The following is a 22,959-nucleotide window of genomic DNA, read 5'->3' as shown; positions in this document are numbered from 1 at the left end:
AACAATGGTTTGTTAAATAAAATAAAAAAAAAATCATTGCCTGATACTGTTTGTTTTTCCACATTTCTTGCTAATGTATATATGCCGAAGCACGGCTGTGAGATTCTGCCTCAGAATCCATACTTTGAATTTATAAGCATGCATGGTAATGCAAATACTTGGACATTTTGGAATGGCCAGTAGGCCTATGTAATGAATGATGTGACCATCATCTAATCAGCATTTTTTTTTAATTTGCTTGCCTTCTTTTACGAATATATAAAAGGCGTATAGGTATCTATCGTAGAAGAAGGCAAACTACATGGAATACAAAAAGGGATTGGTTTGGAATTAGTTTTTCCTAATTTTGATTGTCTTTCTTCTCGTCCATCCTCTTCATCTTTTTCAATTTTCTCTAGTGTTAGACCTATCATTGTTATTACGAAGACAAAATATTTGAAAGCCGGCACGTCTTCAACGTCCCCTTTCCGAGAAAAAAAATAGGGAGGGGTCCATGGGGGGAGAGGGTGCGTGCATATGGCTCTTGCATGTCGAATGATGGAGGTTCCAGTCAAATAATGTTATAGGCCTACATTATATAATTATATACGTCCTATCAGTAACCCTGTATTCAAAAGGAACATTTTTTTTTCATACAGGCCTATGGTAATTAAACGAATGGTACACACGCATGTGTTTTATAGAACATGTTGATATCTCGGACATTCCAGAACCGATTTTAATCGAATTAACTTTTATATTCCTCTAAGAATCGTTTGCCCCTTTAATATTTCATATAAAAGCTGGTTGTAACCATCTCTCAAAAGTTGAAGCCTGCATCGCCCTTTCAACCAGAGCTGCATATACCGTCTCTTTAATTCTTCTATATTATTATGTCTGTAAATCGTCAATAATGGTTGAAAAGGTGAATAGATGGGGAAACTGCTGTTTTCGCAGGCCATTGAGATCACCAAATGCGTGCAAAGAAAATACATTCTACGCTTTTAATAGACTTTCAAACACCTTAAAGGAAATCCGCGTAGGATCTAGTGACTGGTGAGAGAGCTTAATGGTTTAAAGTAAGCACCCATTATCTTCAAACTTCCGTTGTTTCACAGATTTTTGCGCCGTCAACTTTGGTACGCGCATCCTCATGACTTTTTATTGCATTTTATGGGGGTGGTCATAATACTGAATAGTCAGTTTATTCATTCTGATTTTGTAAACTGTGATGGGTATATAAAATATATACCTATATCCCTCTTGAAGTGCTTATCATGAAACAAAGGGCTACTTATATTGATTTCATTTTGCAATTTGTTTTTACATTTCTAAAAAGAAAGTCTTACAAAATGCACTATAATCATAAGAGATACAAAAAAATAACTTAATTAAAATCTCCACCCGAGTTTATATCACTGTCTCGAAAAACATAAACAATGGTCTGTTTACATATTAGGTCTATAATAGACTACATTTAAAAAAAAAGAAATAATATATTATGTATAATATATTATGATATAGGGCCCCTACAGGGCCTATGATTGCGTAAAAGCAAGTCTGTTCAATCGTATAGATCCCAGAATAAAACCAGGTATCATCGAATGAAACATGATGCAAGGATATTTATTAAGACAATTTAAAGATTGAGGGGAAAATCTACATGAGTAGGCCTATAGTTGAAACGAAGTTTCGTTCGTAAATGATATGTATAGGGGCCTAATCTTTGAGTTGAAACCAGCAGGAAAGTTTTCGATGCAATGTTTGTTATTTAACATCTCATCCATTTTGCTTTAATGCTATGGTGAGTCAATTACGCAGTTAAATAAGGCCTAGGGCCTACATTCCTTTCTTCTTTCATGTCTGGTAATGACAATTTCTTGATTCTAATGTAAAATGTCTCCGTAAAAAGTGGCGTAGTCTAATATTCCCTGTACCATGGAGTTATAATATGCCAACATTCTTAAATAGTGAGAAAAAAATGCGGATAATCACCTGAAGTAATCACTAGACAGGTGCTATGTACTAGTGGATATTTTGTTTTATTCCAAAATATGAAAATGAGTATCATAATCACTTTTTTACAGTATGATGATTGATTATTGTCAGTATTGTCATTTTAGGTATCATTAGTAGAATAATTATCATTACCATCAACCTACACAGTCTTACAATTTTGATACTGTGTTTATGACGTATAATACACGACGTAAATTTAACAGCCGTTTTACGTCGTATTATAGAAATTGAGCAAACTTTGAACAAAAATATATTGGTACACATTATAATAATGACTTCACGTCTGGCGGCATACGCTCCGTACAGTGAGCATTCGTAACGAAGAACATAGGTGGAAGTGCGGGTACTTCAGTAGGGACGTGGATATCAGTGCAATTAGTAAGCACACTAGTAGCAAACTTGAATTCATTTTCACTCTGTTTCGAAGTCAGGATTTGTATCTATTTGCAAGAAACAGAAATTTTGCAGTTTTATGTACCAACTAACGACAGGATTTTTAAAGATGATGCGTTCGTGGGATCGGTGGGATTCACGGCGACACAAGCGTGGGACACCGTCGTATCGGCTGCTACGCATTCTCTCCACGCCTTAGCAACTGTGGTTGCCAATGACATCATGGAGCTTCTGCGCATGCGTAATTGATTGCCCGTCCATCAAAATGGCAGCCTGCTAGCTGTGACTGAGCTGTGAGTGGTTGTTATGAGCTAGCGGTGATAAATGAGCATCGAGATCAGATTTCAAAGCACTTCTTCGGCACTTCACAAGTGAGTACCAGATTAAAGGAATGTGAAGAAATAACTATATATAAGGTACAGGGGAGTAGCAATTGGCAATTTTGAGATCTAATTGTTAGCGTACATTCATTGTTGTACGTAGATTCTGTCTAGACTTCTGACCATCGTTAGTCCGTTGCAATGCCAATATAGACCGGGGTAGACAGAAAGATCCGTCTGTCCGGAGGACTCTTTTATATTTTGCCATTAACGCTGTCCTCCGTAGACAGACGGAAGGTTGTAGTACCCATTGCTGTGTGGATGTTCTTAACCACTGTCTCTATGGAAAATTGGGTGAGGTACCTCACCCTTCTCGATTGCGTCTAATTCACGGCCCTAGGTCGGCAAATTTAAGCTTGAATAGTTAAATCAACTATTCAAGAATAGACTACACTCACCAGATTAATGAATAATCCAATATTTTAGTAGAATTTTCAACGTAAAACACAGCCTGTCGCGTCGTCACGTTCAAACTGCAGAAACACGCACTATGAATCTCTTAGCCAATCACATGCGAGGTAGCTTCTACGTGTTTGTTTTACTAAAACACGTACCTCGCATGTGATTGGCTTTCAATGGCTTACAGATTAAAAATGGCGACTTACTGCTTGCGAACGGCGATGTTGCGATATCGATAAAATTTCTGCGTTATAACCGAGTAACTGTGAGTATTTCGATTGCACAATGTGAGAAATTAACCCCAAATATTGCTGCATAATGTGTCATGTCATGTCAAACTTGTTTGAATGTAAAATAGCTGCCTGAAATTTGGTTAATCGTAACGTTTGATCTGTGCGCTACTGCCACACAGGAGCTGGCATCATAGACTTCGGTCTGTATACGGAGGGGATCCGTGAAGCCAGACGTAGTCTCCGCGGAACATTCCCCGACGGACAGATACAGACCGATCTTTCGGTCAAAGACCGGGGATGTTGTGCGATGTTGACTACGAATCTTAGTACCGGTACATGTGTAGTAAATTTTCGTGTTAGTACAATGTACGATGTGTGAGAAGTCAAATCACACTCAGCAATTTGCTCAGCAGTGAGATCAGAAGTCTCACTAGTCACGACGTATTTATTAGTCGTTAGTTATTCAACGTTAATAGAAATATTCACAGACTGTCGCAGCAATACACAGACGTGACGGACGTGACCCAAGACTCTTCTCCCACTTGTTAAACTGATTAGATTTCTATGCCTTGATTAGTAACAGATGGTTCTATGGTTATGAACAAACCTCTAAATTTAGTTGTGCTGTGGATAACGCCGATGGTAGGCCTAACGTGTTGCACAGTCACAGATGCTAGGGCCTTGTAACGTTAAATAGCCGACGCTGGTTCTTCTCGCTTGCTTTCTTTGCAATTGCATTTCAGTTGGCACAGTCACAGAGCTCGAGACATGAACACGCCTGCTGCTGTGCCTCCCTACCCTGGCTCTGGGCTGTTCTTGGCCTGGGCTGCGGCTGTGATGTCTAATGACTGTTAATGTTAGACAGTCTAGATGTCTGATACTGTGTGATAGAATCTACGTTGCGTCTGATAATGCAGCTAAACACAATGCCCCAATGGAGGTGATGCTGGAGAGCGCTTCCTTGAATCAGAATTTAACCCCCTGATAAAACCCATGATTGCCTCAGAATGTATCAGAATTTTGAATCGGCAAAGTGCAATAGAGCGGGTCTAGATCTAACACTAACAGTTAATACTATAATACTTGGACAACTTGGCATGCCTAGAGTTTAACTTAGAACTCTATGCAATGCATTGCGTTTCAATCTACTGGTGTTCTCTTCTAACGTGACCATATCTGATATGATTATAGGGTCTATATTGGAAGAAAGAGTCAGCAAACTGTGCAGTTGTTGACCTGTGTGAGTGTGAGTGCAAAGTGCAAGTGCTGTGACTTGTGCAACTTTACAGAGAGTAACTCAGGATGGTAGCTTTATTTCAGGTTGGCATCCATGCAGAACTCGTGTTAAAGAAGTTTAGTCCTGGCTAGAATTCTATTCAGAATAGAAAGTTACACTTACACTAGCAGCTACACAGGTCCCATCAAACTTCAAAGTGCACTCTTTCCTTACTAGACTCTAGTAGGGCCTACATGAACACCGTAGGCCCACATGTTCTTGTCATGATACTGGAGACGCTTCAAGCAATAGTAGAATTCTAGAGTCTAATGAATTTGTTGTTCGTTTTGTAAGATATTTAAATGTAGACCCTCATTGATAATATTGTTGTTTGTAGTGTACAGCATATTTGTTACTTCCACCAAGAAGGAACATCAGGGAATAATTTTCAGACTCATATTTGATTAGCAATCTCAGCTGATGAACAATATTTCGAATGGTATCCTGTACACGTCTATGGAATAAAACTGCTACACAAAAGTTAGTTTGTGTAGCAGTGGTGTAAAAATGCATAGCAAACTGCAATGCGATACCAGGAAAATTATTCCCTGAACATGTATTGTAATTTTGCTGGCATTTGTTGTCAGTGATATTACTTGAAAAGTTAACAAACAAAATTTGAATTTGAAAAAAAAAAAAAAAATCAGGAGACAGTGTGGAGCCACTGTGGTCAAACTCAAAGAAATACAAAAGAGTGTAGGTGATTAGTGTGTGAAGGTGATTTGTCTCAAGATCCAGAGTTTTCAAAAACATGCAACATGCAGCATGCATCGTCGGATTGCTTAATTAATAATGACCCTTTTTGGCCTTTGGCTTTATGAAGGTTTGTATAAAATCCAAGTAGACCGTACTTCTAGTAATTCAGTGCTCTGACAGACCAGCTCCTGGAAAACAATATCATGTCTGAACATCGTACACTGTTCAGCTGTATGAGAATTCTTTGTGCTGAGACCTCAGCTGCTCATATTACCACATAAACAAACACACAAACAAACAAACAAATGCTTAATAGTACATCTGTCTCTGCCAACAAGAGAACACCCTGTGATACTGTACTTGTACAAGGGTTTGACATATGTCCTTGATTGCCTACTGATGAATTCTCCTGGTACTGTGTACCATGAAATCGAGCTGTGCGCTGATTGAACAGCCCGTGATTGCTGCATTATAGCATTGATACTTCATTCCATTGGCAGAAGACAGCATCCTCGTCTCTCCATCATCACATACTTTTACATGCCCTTCCACTCTGTTACTTTATCTTTATGATATCTCAGGACTACTGAACCATGGAACAAGAACCTATCTACGATGAGACATACGGAGGCAAAGCTCTCACGTTGGCACCGCTTGAATTGAATGGCACGAAAAAGAAGAAAAAGAAGAGGAAGCGGAGTCGCAAGTCACCGCGAGAGCCTCCCATTGTACCCAAGCGCATAGACTATGTCCTGGTGTACAAGAACGTGGACGTCAACTCGCTGGAGACGATGAAAGATGTCGAGGAGTATGGTAAGGACAAGATGCTTCGGGAGCGATTCCAGCTGGCCCTGGTAACCAAGGAACGGCTGGAGGTGCAGGAGGAAGTGGTAGGGGAGCACACCTACGTCAAGATACACTGCCCCTTCGCCAGGCTGTGCAAGGAGGCAGAAGACATCAACCTGGAAATGCCACTGAGAGGGGTAAGTCAGAGATACATTGTAGTCAAGGAATATTATTGAAGATTGGTCAAGCCAACCTATTCCTTTAAAATGTTTTGAAATTATGCAAGCACTTGACATAGATCTGCAGGACCCACCGAGGTCCAATAATCACTAAGAACTTGATGATTGAAATATGTTTTTATGAGGACTTCATTTTACTTGCTAAGGAGAGCACATGTAATGTCAATAAAAGCTCAGAATGACACACCTTTCTTCGGCAGTGTGAGTGTCTGTTCTAATAGCAGAGAATAATGATAATGATAGCAGACAAGGATTATTAACTGTCCTGGTTGATAAGAAGGATACAGTTTATACGGCAGGGAATAATTTTCCTGGTATCGCATCGCAATTTGCTATGCATTGATTTTTACACCACTGCTACACAAAATAACTTTTGTATAGCAGTTTTCTTCCATAGAAGTGTACAGAATACCATGTGAAATATTGTTCATCAGCTGAAATTGCTAATCAAATTTGAGTTCGAAAATTATTCCCTGTACGGTCTAAAATACTGTAGCTTTGCTGCACCAGAAGAAGGAATGAAGGTGCTGGTTTGACAGCAGCAAGAACCGCCTCAACCCTTAATGCAGATAACGGTACCTGCAATGTTTTGTCATATAATTTATAAACATAAGGAAAGTGAAAGTAATAGTCTAGAATAGATTTAAGCTGATCACAATCTACAATGTATAAAAATTAAAATTGTGCTATTAATGTTGAGATGTCCATCAAATCTACACTTTTCTTTATCTTATGAATGACCCATGTTAACCACTTTATCTGTACTTCTGTTACATACAATGTACCTTTACTACTCCAACTTCTACTACTTTTCCATTAACACAAATGTACAGTGTATGCTGTGGCAGCAATGTATTGCAGCTATCAGATATTGTCATCTTATAATATCGCAAACAGAAATTTTATTAACTGCAGTATCTGGTGCTGGGAAAATTGCCAGCCCACTTCAGCTTGCAAATTAATGTCTGAACCAAAGAAGAAGAAGGAAAAAAAAAATGAATAAATAAATAAAAGAAATTATCTAATAACATTGAGGCACAAAAACAGATTGTGAGGTGTCACTCTCTATTTTGATGTGATGTTCTAAATTATAATCTTTAGTTTTACCATCCTCAAGAAACTCAAATACTTAGTTTACCAATACCATGCACTATACCAGTAATGCTCCACAAAATATTCGTACATGTACCTAGGCTATTGTACATGTACAGTACAGCGTATGTTTGTTCTGCACCTGACTTTGTTTCTGTCCTGTAGCGATGATGTCAAAATATTTTAGTTATGGCAGTTTCAGACCAAACTTCCTTTTTTTTCTGACTTTTTAAGCTGAAATGAAAATATTTTTAACATTACAAGTACATCCTATTGAGAGCAAACATTTTTCCCCTCATTTATCAGTGTTCTGATGTTTTACCAGCGACAATTTATCTGTGGACATGAGATTTTTCTTTTTTTATGAATGTTACAAGTGTATGTAATGATAAATCATTACGGGATTACCATTCTGATAAATATGTCATGGGCAAATACATTTATAATATAACAATCATAAGAGTTGGTTTATCAATGCAGTTATCTGTTACAAACATTTAGTGTAATATGCATTTTTTTTTTTATTTCATTAGTTGTAGTACCCATCACTTTCCCAAATTTTGGAAACATATATGCACATACTTTGCAAAGTTTGTCACCTTCAGAACTGACTGCTTGAGTTTGACAGTATACAGTGTAAACCTACTGTACAGTATGAGAATGACCAGGAGAATCTTGCCTGTTCAAAATCAATAATCATCAGTACCGTACCAAATCTCTTAAGTACAAACGTTGTACTTTAGTATAACATCATTACAAACTTACTTGTCCAACCCAGCAATTCCAAACTTTTCTTAAAATTTTCACCATATTTGTATACATCTGTATCATGACTTCAATTTAATAAAATCAGCTGAAAATAATGCAAGGGAACAGTGAGGTGTTTAAGGCCAACTTTAACATTGTGCAGTATATTAAACATACTATTAGGTACAGGTGTAGGAATGTACATAGTACATTGCAGTGTACATGTACATTGTACATTGTACATGTACATGTCCTCACATGCTTACCTGTATGCAGCACGTTCATTGGTCACCCAGAAGTGAAACTTGTATTTGACTCGTTAATCATTTGAGACATGAATGAAAATGTCAAGGTTTCACAAGTTTCCCTTGTGCTTGCAGATCAATATTCAAGAAAGTTATGTGTTTTGACATAAACTAAACAAAAAGGGGAAAAAATAGTAATAATAATGATGATAATAGAAGAATAAACAAAATAATAAAATGTTAACATTATTTAAGGGAGGGGTCATTGCACATTGTACATTGTAGTTACTGTACAATGATAATTTTGTGCAAAAAAAAAAGATGATTTTATCATCTCTATTTTCTTCTACTTAACGATTTACGATTTACGATTTACCTGGTAAATGGATATCGTTGTTTCCATTATCACTGATTACATTTGATGTGTGAACGTCTTGAACAGTTTTGGCATGAATTCCAGAACTTCTTCAACTACAACTGTACAAGTTGGTGATGTGTCTGAAAATTTACTCTTTAATAGGAACTACATGGTTTGTATGTAGATGTGTTTGAATTCACTTGGAAGTAATCGCATTCGACAATTTCCCTTTAAGATTGCAAGATGAGGAAGTACTTCAGAGTTGATTTTACAGCCTGTAGAACCTTCTGTGCTCTCATCAAGACACAGTGCTATGCCATGTGCAGTGCTTGTTGCTTGTCCTTGAAACACTGTGCTTGAATTCCAACACTTTCTTTTGCAGTATGTCATGGTCAAAGTCAAGATTCTCCAAAGACAGTCATATGAAAGGTGTACACTTAATTGTTTCTACCCCCCCCCCCCATACTCTACATTGAATGGTAACTGTTCTTACAACACACTTTTTTTTTTCTCCTTTTCTGCATTTCTTTTGTTCCTACATGAATAATCTGTTAAAAGCCATTATATTTACAACATACTGTAACTGTATGTGTTTTTATTTCTGCTCTTGTCTCTTCTTGATTCTTCACATGTTGTGTCATTCTTCCCTCGTCTGTCTGGCCCCTCTCCCCTACTGTGCTGAGTGCGGTCCTATTCTGTGCATGTCTCTACCTTTTAATACAAACCTAGATGACTTGTTTGTCCCTGGTACAGTTTTCTCTGACTTCATGAATGCTGCCATGTTTTCATGTGTGTGACTCCACTTCTTATCCTGGTCTCAAATGTCTTTCTCCTCTGTGGTATTGCAGGCTGCAATTATTCCTTCAAAGAAAACGGGCTGCAAAGCTGCAATAGAAAAACATCTCAAGACTGACGATGAGTGTGAGTACTCACAACTTTCATTTTACAACTGAGAATGTCAGATACATTGTACTTTGTACCTAGCGTTCTATTTCGTTGAGCTACAGTAAATGGTGCTATGTGATTTTGAATTTTGATTTTCACTGGCAAGATTTTGGCACTCTGCATCTTCAAAGCATCTTTTCATTTTCTTTCTGTTGTCTTTTTATAGTGTAACAATGCATTTAGAATGTCAGATATTTGCTTAATGCTTATTTTGTTGAGCTGTCCAATATCTATGTGCTCAAATTGTACTGCAAAATGATATACATTGTACTGTATATGCGCGGCATGAAAATTTTGCAAATTTGAGGTGACGGCCTTTTTCGCTGCTTGAAATTTTTGTGACTTGGCACTTGCATCCAATGCATATTGTGTAGGCAAAAACTTTTGCGTGCATTTTAATTTCACGAATGTTGCTGCTCGCGAAATTAAAGTACACACAAACATTCCTAGTTTTACAATGTTCTAGTCATTGAAAGATCAACTTGAACATGACATGCAATTTGTAGAGTATCACTATGACTTTATTGTTTAATGGCGTTTATGCATATCTACAATTGTAGTATGTACTATGCATTCTATTCCCCTTTTCATTGATTTGTGTGTTTGTGTGCATACAATGCACATACAATTGTACAGTCAAACCTGCCTTAGCAGCCACCTGTCTATTATAGCGACCACCTGTCTATAGCGGCCACTGAAAAATCCCCCCCCCCCCCCCCCCCGAGAGAAAAGCCCTGTTTAAATAAAGACCCTGTGTATAGCGGCCACCTGTCTAACGCGGCCAGCGGCCACAAATTTTGTTTCCCGCGGTAGATACCTGTCTACATGTATAGCAGCCAAAAACCCAATGGAGCCGTAGCTGAGCCGATAATTCAGCGTGTTTTTCTGCTTTGTAGCCATGCGGGCAACGTTCAGTGATCGCCACCGCTGCATTCATCCCTCATTCAGTTATGATAATGCACTAGTGTTAACCTTTCTTCACGACAATACATATACTACTGTGCAACAATTTCATATACACCGGCATGGTTAAATGCATGAAACACATGGGCCCGTATTCTACTGTAGACCAAGGTTTAAACCCATTTTAGACTCACCTATGGTTTAGCTAGACCCGAGGTTTAATTTTGTATTCTGCTAGCGAGGTTTAGTTAAACCCAAGTCTATTTCGGGTTTAAATTAAACCCGAAATAGTCTTGGGTCAAGCCACCATGGTGCCCTCTATGGAAGAAGAAATTCTCCCTCTCTGAGTACTTTTCTCTCCACAAATCCACTTAAATTTATTATTGGCAGTGTATCTGCCACATGAGCGTGACTTTCTTGGATTTTGAATAGTTTTTACGGGTATTTATGTCGAATAAGGGCATGCTGTATTTTGCTTGCGACGACTCGTGAAGCACTGTGCATATACTGTACAGTTTGTGTACGTGTGCGACGCACATCACAGGATACATGGTAAGCGTATAGCGTAGCGCTATTATATTCTTGGCTAGCTAGCTTTGAATGCTCAGTACGAGCAGATCCATCGCGCCGCGCCGGCCGGCGGCACGGTTGCTGTGTGCGCTGGATGGGACATGGCTTTTTATGTCGATTGAATCGTGAATTCGGAATGGACTGGCAATTGATCAAACCAGGACTTTGAGGTAGGAAATTGCATAAAAGCTTTTCTCTTAAGGGACTGTACACTTAAACCACTTTCTTTTATTGTCAGTTAATAAAAATGGAAACCATTCTAAAATTTAGAAATAGATCTAGATCTACTATCAACCCTGTCTCGATATTAGAAGTAACGTTAGATTTTACCTACCGTACCACACTAACCTAACTTTTAATAGATCTAACGTTAGTCCTAACGTTACAATAATGTACTCTAGCTACTCGATATTCGAATAGGTTCTACTAACGTTAGTAGGACCCTACTCCTACTAACTAGTCCTAACGTTAGTCCTACGATCGATCTAGGTTCTCGATCTAACTAACAGTTAGTCTATCTATGCCAAATCGACCTCGGGCTCTACCCTCTATTAGTCCTACATTGAGTTCTTGGTCTAGTCTTCAGGTTATTTTCATCGTAAAGCTTATCTAGACTAACGTATTAGTACAGGTAGTACTAGGTAGTAGTATTGCTACCATTTAGATCTCGAGTCTCCTCTAAGTGTACAATTTGCTACAAGTAGGGCCTACTATAGATCTAGTACGTAGTAGTAGGCGTATCTCGTGTGTACTCGCGTGTGGCCGGCAAGCTAGCTGCTGTATCCAGCCAGCCACTCGTTTTGTGCCATTGGCATTGATCTGTGTGCTGGTACCCTTACCAGCTAGTCATCGTTAGACTCGATTTAAACTCGAAATAAACCTCCTCCAGGGTAGGTTTAATTTAAACCCAATTTAGACCACAGCTGGACTTAGTAGAATACAAATTAAACCTGGGTTTAAACCTGGGTCTAAACTGGTGGTTTAAACTCAGGTTTAAACCCCCAAAACCCACTTTAGACCCAGGCGTGGGTTTAAACTCGGGTCTAAGTTTTTAGCAGAATACGGGCCATGGTGTGTGCATTACATACTGTTGTACACACGTATGTACATGTAAGCAATGCACACAAAGTTGGATTACCCGTCTATAGCGGCCACCTGTCTATAACGGCCACTTTTTCCGTCTCCCTTGGGTGGCCTCTATAGACAGGTTTGACTGTACATATATCATTATGTGTGTGTGTGTGTGTGTGTGTGTGTGTGTGTGTGTGTGTGTGTGTGTGTGTGTGTGTGTGTGTGTGTTGTAACTAAGAAAAAGAAAAGAGAATGACTTGCCTCAAATATTTTTGTAACCTTGATTCACCTAGCTAACCTCATGCTATAATGACCATTTATGGACAAAAAGGAATTAATATTGTATAATGGTTTGTATACATGCAATTCAACCAACAGTGGACTTTGTCAGTGCCCCTTTCTGCATTCAGAAGAGAAATGTCTTTCATGGCATTGAGGAACCTGAAACATTCTTCAGATCAGCCACAAGGAGTTATCTGGTAAGTGTCTTTTTTTTTTTTTAGATGTGAATTTCTATTAGATTTACCATGCAATTCCCTGATGTCATGATTTAAACTGTAATTGCCACATATTTTGCAAAAATAAAGTTTCACGATTCTTTATCTTGTTCATTTTCTTCTTCCTCTTTTTCTGCTTCCTCTGTTTCTGAAAATGCTGTTATTGTCAGTTTATTATCATTATGATTATTATTATGGTTATCATTACCTCTGCCAAGGGAAGAGGTGATGTTTTCATTGCCGTTAGTTTGTTCGTTCGTTCGTTCGTTCGTTTGTCCGTATGCAAAATAACTCAAAAAGTAGTGAACAGATTTGGATGAAACTTGCAGGAAAGGTGTAGAATGATACAAGTAACAAACGATTAACTTTTAGTAGTGATCTGAGAATTTTGGGGGAATTTATGAAGGATTTTTGATATTTTGGCAGGTAGGGTCAATGAACTTGGGAGTTCAGGCTGAGCATATTTGAGGTTTGCATGCGCGCACTAAAGTGCGTGCTCTAGTGCAGCTGAGGGTTTATGACGTAACAAAGGCTTCTATATTGGGAAATCGGGAGACTTTCAGCATGAAGTATAAGTACGTATGGGTGGAAATCACTGATATCTCTATGGAAGAACAAGATTAGTGATGGAAATGAGCTGCATGCTTGGCGGAGGTCTCCGCTCTCAGAGTGCTTTTCTAGTTATTAATATTATAAGTTGTGCTATTAACTTTTTGATATGATTATAAGTACTTGTAGTAGCCATATTAGTTTGTTGTTATTCATGTTTATCATTTTGTCATTATTCATGTTTATCATTTTGTCATTATCATAATCATTGTTATTTTGATTGACAGGTACATCACATTCTGATCAACATGGATGTAAGGGAAGCTGGTGACTCTCGGGAGAAGGATTCTATGAAAAGGAGAGGTAATCAAAACCATTTTTTCTTCCCAAAATTTCATCCATGCAACACTCGGCCATTCTGTCCACTGCATGTCAGCATTGTATCATTGGAATTATTAGCAAATTATATGCCACCTCATGATTCTTCTTGAAAATAAGTCAATGAATTAAAGTTGTCAACATGTTTGCTCTAAGAGCATCATTTATTTCATTTTTTTTTCTTTTACTTTTCTGAATTTAGGTCTTCCGTACATGGTCTTGAAAAAGATCTATGTTGATGCTTTTATTCTCCACGATGAGTCACCGTATGAAGTCCTGGACGACGACGCGAGAGACAAAATGAGAGAGGAAAGTCTAAAAAGTAAAGACTTCAACCCGGAATACGATTCAAGAGAGGTAAAAAATTCTTAATTTTGTTCTCAGGGCACACATAATGAAATTAATCAATTAGACTCCATAAACATCAAATTAAGCATCAGGGCTGTGTACATTACAAGGAGATATCACTATTGACAGTTATGATTGGCAATTAATTGACCAATTTTCTGTTGTAGGACTTGCAATCTTTTGCCTGGAGTAGATTGATACACACAGCAACTTCTACTTGTATGTAATATAAACATGTTAAGCTTTAGATTCGAGTTTTGTACGTGCATGCATGTGTGTGTGAATTTGTGCATTCCTTTTTTGACTGGGTAGCGTAGGAATTCTTGTGTAGCCATATTCATTAGCTCCCACCGGGGAACATTTAAAAGCCACAAATGGCGTATGTTAAAAATATAAGAAAGTAAAAGCTGGGATTCAACTCTTATTAGGACCACTTTGTTTTGCTTTGTTTTTGGATGTTTCAGCCATTTCAGAACCGCTTTTGTTAAATGATTTTTTTTTGTTTCTCCTTTTTATTGTATGCTCTTTAATATTTTCTCATCAGTGGCTTCTAATTATCTTGCAAAATGTTAAAATCTGGGTCCCTACAGGATCCAACACTATACTATCGTTTTTAAAGGCCATATTCCCTATAAAACCATTGTGCTCAGGGCAACAACTGTGTTGTACACTTTATGAGAATGCTTTGTTAGTCTAGCTCAAAAATTGTATGTTTGTTGTTTGTTTGTTTTTTGCGTGTGTGTGTGTGTGTGGTTTGCTTGAATGTTTGTATCAGTCTGGGGGTCATAAGCATATTAAAGTGTCATTATTTAGTGTTCAGGCATGATTAATGCAGGGGACTGTCTTAAATCTGCTCAAGCCCATGTTCTCATGCTGTATGATTGTACACTGCACATGTACACTCCATCATTTTGCCGATAACACTGCTAGGGTTAAAGGATATGATTGACTACTGTAAAACAAGGAATTTTCGCGTGCATTTTAATTTCGCGAATTTCGCGAGCGCCAAAATTCGCGAAATTAAAATGCACGCGAAAACTTTTGTCTACACTACATGCATTGAATGCCAGTAGCAATTCGCGAAAATTTCATGCCACGAAAAAGGCTGTCCGCTCCAATTCGCGAAAATTTCATGCCGCGAATATATCATGTTTTACAGTATTAAATGCATCAGGCTGGCATTTTGTGTATGTTTGTCATCAAAATCTCTTATAATTGATTTCATTCTTTGTGTTGCACACATTCAGCTGTTTGTGATGTCCATTAAATCTGCTTTAAATAATACTTTTTCCATCCTTAATCAAGTCGCACATTTGCTATGTTGATGTGCCACAGATGTACAATACCAATTAATTATGTGTTGATTGCTCAACGTGGTAACTTTATGTGCAATTGTATGCTTGTTTGTTGAACAGGGAGAGCTCTTGTTGAAAGACAGTCGCTTTGTAAGTCTTTGATTTTGTGTTGCAGAACTCCACTCTGAATTGTTTCATCCTAGATTTTTTAGTTATAAATCCATAGATGCCCACTGGCTGGTATGCCTAATGTACTCATGCATGCATGCATGTCCTTTCATATGCTGATCATGTTTGATACAAAGGTTTCCTATGAAGAGTGTTCCATGCATGTGATTATTCAAATGTGTGATCTTCATCATAAAACCAATAACAATTTCTGCATTGTTTTGTTTTTTTGTTGTTGTAAGGTTTTATCAAATTTCGAAAGAAGAGATTCTTTACTTTGTACAAATTTTAGATGGATTGTGGCAAAGCTGTACTTCGCCTTTGTCTATAGATACATCAGTGATGAAAATAAAAAGTGATATTCAGTCTCTGGGAATATTAGTGATAAAAAAAAAAAATGCTTTGAGCATTCATTGAAGCACACTGATTTATCTGTATTGTTGATGGGACATACACTGTACGCTGTAAACCCCATGTGGCAAACAGTATGGAGGATTATCAGTTTATCTTGAAATTTTCTTCTACTTTAAATGTACAAAGTATCATTTTTTCATTATTATTTTAACATATTAATCTTGTGACAGACTGAAAAAAAGAAAGATGATGTTGGTTTGTGATGTACAATAAGTACTCTTTCATGCTGAGGAGAAAGCAATAAGTATGGCTCTACAAAATCTATAAGAACAATCACAAATTCGATAAAATAAGTTTATGTTTGGGGATTTCAAATTAAAACAGAAGGACTATTGTTTCAGAAAGTAATTGAAAACTTACAATCAACTTTCAACCAGAGACATTTTAAACATTTGCATTTTAAGCTCTCTGATTGAAGAGCCTGTGCAACCTTTTAGGGGATTTTCGATACATGGTTACATAATGATACACTATCTTTTCTCACAGTTCTCCTAATACTGTTTAATATTTGCATCACATGTAAACTAACCTCATCATTTTCCCAGTACTAACCCCCTCATCACCTTTATCATCTGCTATGCATGCTAAGGTAATACCATACTTTTATATGCTCTTGTGTGACATCAGGACAGTTGACTCTCATTATAAAGAATACAGTCATTAATTACAAATTCTTGTTGGAACATAGTGTTGTTGTTATTGACTATAGTATCCGAGAGATATCAGTTTGTCTTAATCATTCTGTTTTCCCTGCCATGAAATGGTGTCAAAGGATTTGTTTGCACCTTTGCACTCAATCTTATGAGATACAATGTAAGAACAGATCACAGCTCTGTACATGTAAGTCCCCCCTGTCTTTACGTTCAATCATATACGAGAGTCAGCTGTGCTGTGGCATCAAACAACATTGTGCTCAGCTCTCCTGCATACGTCGTATGTATCTGTTTGCTGTGCTACTGTAATATTAAACTCGCCTATGATATTTTATGAACTGGAGTGATGTTACCATATAAATGCATGTCCCAGTGGTCTGTTGCTTAACCCATTTGGCCCCCGAACCCCCCATGGTCACCCCTCTCAAAAGTCACTTAACTCTCTGCAGGGGGCCTCATGTGCTTTAAGTGTGTGTTTCTGCTTTGGATGTGGGCGTGTGTGAAAATATGTGAGTTTCTTTGCCTGAGTTCTATCATCCACGTGTCACCTCTGTAAAATTGATCTCCATAAATACATTCAGCTTTAAAGTTCATACAGCAGCATGATATTTCCTTCCTGAAGGAAATACAAGGTGCTGATATAATTGCTAAATAACCTGTAGGTGCTACAGGATTGCTTAATTGCTTTACATCAAGTTCTCTTCTCCCTTTTGAAAATGACACATAGAATCATATAAGGAAGTGTAGATCACTATCCTTGCCAATTTCTATCTGTACCTCTTGTGTAGCCTTCAGTGTTTGTGTTCTGGTAGACAGTGATGGACTATTAAAATCTGCAATGCCCTTGACTGATATAAAAAATTGAATCCCATTACTCATGCTACAGTGTATTGTACGTGGGGGTATTACGGAATTAACTCTTTGGTGAATCAAAGGGATATACAGGTAGTCCCTGCTGAAATTTTGAAATGGACAAATTCTGCTAATATTTCCAACTTCTTTGCAGAGCGAATATGAAAGATCTGAAATTAGATTTTCATACATATGCATCTCTCTGTTGTAATTAGTGTTATTACCTTACATGCAAGGTATTTAATTTTTCATTTCATGCAAACTAGTGCAATGTGCACACTACAAAACGTAGGTAGTATAAAAGCATGATGACACCACAGCTCTGTGTGTGTGTTGAATGGTAACATCTGATTATGGAAGATCACTACTTATATTCGTCTTGCCCATTTTGAAGTGTTATTGATAATACAAAGTTCATACAAGCTCAGCTCATGCATAGCAAGTGCATAGGGTATCCAAAGACATTCTACTTTGCAGTGTGATGAAAGCTGTAGTTTGATGTATGATTCATTTCTGTACTTCTGATATGATCTCCAGAACACGGAAGCACATGTTGCCCGCTTTCTTCACACATTCATTGTATGCACAGTGCTCATTGTGGAGTGGATTGTTGTTGTTGGGGTTTTTTTTTTATTTCTTTGAGTGTTGTTGGTGTTGGTGTAAAGTGTGTGTCTGTGTGTCTGTGCCAAGAGCCTGTAGGGCTCCTTTAAGACTCGTGATTGTATTTGGAATAAACAAATTGAAAGCTGTGCGTGGCAGTGATACAATGTAGCTTCATTTGGCACCTGAAGGGTGGGTGTGTGTGTGTGTGTGTGTGTGTGTGGGGGGGGGGGGGGGGGGGGGGGGTAACAAGTGCAGATGGAGACCAAAGAGTAAAGTGTGGCACTTTCATCTTCTCCTGCAACACATGTGATCAGACTTTGGTTAGACTTGGCAAGAGTCATTCTTTTAGGGGCAGGTTGATACAAAGTTCAAAGAACAAAGTTGTCCAAATTGCACAGATAACGCAGGGATCACAGTTGTGTTCGTTTTCACCATCATCTCTTTCAAAAGTCGCAACTAGTACAGCTAAGTTTGACTGTATTTTCCTACAATTACTATTAGAGGTGACTGTTAAAGTTGTTTATAACAGTGTCAGTAGTAGTGGCTTGATATGGCCCCAAAGAGATATGTTTAATAGTGAGTTACCTGGGAAAATTGTTAACTTCCTGTTTTCATTTGGAAAAAAAAAGAAAAAAAATAGACCTGTATGATTTATGCTTTTAGGGGATCATACCAGAGTATCAAATTTATTTGAATTGTTCATGTGTCCGAAATATTGGCCCAGAAGATCCAAACCAGTGATGGTAGATGACATCTTCTCCAGATATAGTGTAGGGAAACTCTTGTGGTATTGTGTGTAGAAAGAAACCTATTTGGAAAAGATCTCAGTTTTTGTTGGATGTCCAGATGTGGCACCTTTCACAAAATTAACCCTGTCATACATTCTTTCAAGATGCATAATGATTTATATTTGGCAGGAATATCCTGTTGGGTGGGAATACAGAGTAGAATTACACTCAAAAGGTACAATGTGGCTCCCATGAGGACCTCGTGGTAGGTCTACTGACAGCTGGAACACTAAATTTCAATCGTAATTTCTCTCTCCAGTAGAACAGGTAAATTAAATTGTGCATAGATCCTCGTAGATGAAGAATAATATATGTTTGTAATTGTAATAGTTTGTGAGGCCCCTGAAAATTTTCATTCAAATTCAAATTTCAGATTCAAATTTACCTACAGTAATAGCATTCAGTGGTGCCTCACGCAGGGAAGTTGCAGGCTAGTTTATATCTCTAGCTTGCATTCACTTGTGGTGGTACCCGTGAGCTGAAGTATACCAGGAAAGACATACAGAAAAGTATAACAAACAAACAACAACAATAACAAAACAACTCATTTAGTATTGAAAAACAAAATGAAAGAGAGAGAGAGGGAGAAACATGTACCCAAGAAGAAGCACAACTACAAAGTACATTTCATTTGATTGAAACATATGCTCAGCTGTAATGGAAAAGTGCAGTGAACCCTGTTTTTTTTTTTCTTCCCCTTTTCATAACATGAGCCATATGGCCCTAGAGCATGTTGTCACTTTGATATTGTTGATTTACATGTATCAGGGCTTGAGATGACTGGAGATCGATAACACACCATACAAACATGCCACAGCCCCAAGAGAGATGCTCTCTTTTCAGCTCCGAAATAAACAATAAATCAACTTTACCCTCGCTTCTCTATCTCAGCAATAACATAATGTGTAGATTTGTGGCATGATTTTATGAGTCAATTAACCCTTTTATACTGCCCACGACTTTAGCTCGCTTCTGAAGCGAGCTAACTTTAGCTCGGGCTAAGTCGTTTTATACTGCCATTCTCGACCACTCAAGGTTACGTGCGAGACCAGACTATCGCACCCCCCCCCCCCCATCAGCCTGCTGTCCTTCCCATGAGCGCGGAAATTCAGTGACAGTTTTCATGCTTACTTACGAGTACGAATTCAGTTCCGTTGTTATAAGTTACTCGCGAAATTCAACCAGTCATCGGCATAGTTATAGTGTACGTACTGCGCTATTTTTTTTTTTCTTACATTTAATCATATCGTTTGCTAGTTCAAAGAGTTAACTGAGAGTTTTACCCCTGGAACAGTGACAGTGTAAAATAATATTGATACACCGGTCAGTGCATACGATGCGAAATACATGTACACATATGCGCCGGTGGCAACAGTACAGCAGTAAACGTACATATTGGTGACCCGGAAGCACCGTACATGACTTCCGGTCATGGGTCAGTAAATTTTGCCCGAGCTAAACTCGCGTACCTTTTATACTGAAGTTAGCTCGGACCTGAAGCTGACCTGATCCACCCCCTAAAGCGGACTAACTTTAGCTCGGGCTAACTATTTTTCGACCTTTTATACTGAGAGTTAACTCGCTTCAGGTCCGCACCTGAAGCGAGCTAACGCCCAGTTTAAAAGGGGTGAATAACTCTGTACCCTGCTTGATGCCACTTGCAAATCTTTACCTCACAAAGTCAGTGTGGATGTCCTGTCTCTTATTCATTGATTTGACAAGTTGTTTTTATGGAGGGAAGCTGCAGTGAGTTGCAGTGATTCTAGATGTAATGTTCTGCTGGTCCCTCTTTTTAAGTTCTTGCCATACCTTGAGCAGTTTGCTATTACTGAATATCTACAATTTTTGTCGAGCCCACCGGAGGTGCAGGGAGACAAAGGGATCGCCTGCGGCGTCTGTCCATCCGTCATCCGTCCGTCCATCGTCTGTCCGTGTAACGCTAGAAAAACTTCAATAACTCTTTACTCTGGGCTTCAATTGCAATCAAACTTCGAGGGAAGAGGGGTTATACAAAGTTTCACATTTGACCATATATGAAGGTCACCTCAAGGTCAAAGCTCACAGGCAGAGGTCAATGAACTTTAGGGCCCAGTGTTAAGTTTTTATGGCGCATTTCTATTATGGGTCATAACTTTTGATCCATAACTCCATTTGTGACCAAACTTGGATGGTAGATGTCCCTTGGGGAGTGGATGGTCACCATAAGGTCAATGGTCAGAAGCATGGGTCAACAAACTTTAGAGCCCAATATTAAGTTTTTATGGCGTGTTTCTATTATGGGTCATAACTTTTGATCCATAGGTCCGTTTGTGACCAAACTTGGATGGTAGATGTCCCTTGGGGAGTGAATGGTCACCACAAGGTCAAAGGTCACAGGCAGGGGTCAACGAACTTTAAGGGCCCAATGTTAAGTTTTTATGGCACGTTTCTTTTTTGCCATAAATTTTTACCCTTTTATATCTCTTTTTATCTGTTATATCCCATTCGCGGGCGAGTGAATGGGCGAGACACATTATGGCACTTGCCTTGTTTGTTTTGTAGTTTAACAACAATTTATAAAAGAATCGAGCAATGGACGGAGCATGAGTCAGTCATTATTTCACATCTTGTACAGTGAGGTCATGATGAGATACGGGGGGGGGGGGGGGGGGGGGGGGGGGAGTAGTCTCCAACTACACATAGCATCAGTGTCAATTCGTGAAAAGAACATCTTGCAAAAATGTCTATTATTTCATTTCATTTTATTTCATTTATCTGTTATATTACCTCCACATTCGGGAAGATATCTGTACACGAAAATAACAGGGTATACAGTAGATCGAATATAGATTGGTATCTTGTGACAACAACTTTGTGATACTGAAACATGATTTATTACTGTACGTAGTTTCAGTTCATAGGGTAGTATACAATTTTATCATGCTGTGTTTTGTCAGGCCTGTCTGTGCAGAGCAGTGGAAAGACACAAGGCATTCCATTGTCTGTCACAAAACAATGAGAGGAGAAAACTTATTGTACATACCGTGAGTGGCATTGTTTTCCATGGCTTGCAGACATGATGGAAGCAAAACACAAAGAGTAATGTGTGGGTGGAAGCGACCAGATGGAAAGAATCAATTTGGGGGTGTGTATGACACTCCCAATGAGTAATAACTGAAGTAGAGACAGTTTTGCTTTATCAGTCACATGAAACAGAGAGAAAAATACAACCAGGGTGCTGGAAACTTTATCTGAAGTTAAAGGGTGTGGTGCATACCAGATGATTTCATTTTTAGTTGTCCCCGCCGAATGAGTTCGAGCAGGGGACTATGAAACGGGCTCCGTACGTGTGTGTGTCCGTGTGTGTGTCCGTGTGTGTGTGCGTCCGTGTGTGATCAAAATGTTCAATTTGCTACTTCTCTGTCATTTATGAGCCAATTTTGATTCTGTTTGCTTTACATGATAGTACTACATGGGAGCTTTGAAACTTCTACACAAAATTTCAGTTGTGACCTTTGACCTATATTGTACATTTTGCTTCAAAATGCTACTCCCTCGCCATTTCTAGCCCGATTTCGATTCCGTTTGCTTTATGTGATGGCACTAGGTGAGGGCTTCAAAACTTCTACACAGAATTTTGACCTTTGACCTTGATTGTTTACCTATATTGTACATTGGCTTCAAAATGCTACTCCTTCGCCATTTCTAACCCGATTTCGATTCCGTTTGCTTAATGAGATGGCACTAGGTGAGGGCTTCAAAACTTCTACACAGAATTTTGACCTTTGACTTCTTTGACCTTTGACCTTGATTTTTGACCTACATGTAAATTGGCTACAAAATGCTACTCCTTCGCCATTTCTAACCCGATTTCGATTCCGTTTGCTTTATGTGATGGCACTAGGTGAGGGCTTCAAAACTTCTACACAGAATTTTGACCTTTGACCTTGATTTTTTTACGTATATTGTACATTTTGCTACAAAATGCTACTTCCGGCGGGGACATATATTGCGCACCGCGTAATTTCTACTTTTCCTTGTTTTGCATGGAATTACTGAACAATTTCAGGGTCAAATTCATTTTGACTATCCAATGATGATGTG

General features: G+C 38.5%; 1 protein-coding gene across 1 annotated transcript in view; it reads left to right on the top strand.

Annotated features, from left to right (window-relative positions):
* The first annotated feature begins 2,645 nt into the window (after positions 1 to 2,645).
* LOC139713600 (anoctamin-7-like) overlaps positions 2,646 to 22,959 on the top strand; it is a 57,175-nt gene continuing 36,861 nt past the window's right edge. Inside the window, exons 1-7 of the mRNA XM_071625307.1 lie at positions 2,646 to 2,762; positions 5,957 to 6,358; positions 9,691 to 9,763; positions 12,710 to 12,810; positions 13,665 to 13,740; positions 13,958 to 14,112; positions 15,519 to 15,548. Of these exons, the coding sequence (XP_071481408.1) occupies positions 5,969 to 6,358; positions 9,691 to 9,763; positions 12,710 to 12,810; positions 13,665 to 13,740; positions 13,958 to 14,112; positions 15,519 to 15,548 (825 nt within the window). The 5' untranslated portion in view covers positions 2,646 to 2,762; positions 5,957 to 5,968. The remainder of the gene's footprint in view (positions 2,763 to 5,956; positions 6,359 to 9,690; positions 9,764 to 12,709; positions 12,811 to 13,664; positions 13,741 to 13,957; positions 14,113 to 15,518; positions 15,549 to 22,959) is intronic.

The sequence above is a fragment of the Diadema antillarum genome, unplaced genomic scaffold (assembly GCF_040938485.1).
Source record: "Diadema antillarum isolate AM-2024a unplaced genomic scaffold, OU_Dant_1.0 seq00002011_RagTag, whole genome shotgun sequence".
NCBI lineage: Eukaryota > Metazoa > Echinodermata > Echinoidea > Diadematoida > Diadematidae > Diadema > Diadema antillarum.
The sequence above is the reverse complement of the archived record's forward strand: the minus strand, read 5'-3'. Positions and strand labels throughout refer to the sequence as shown.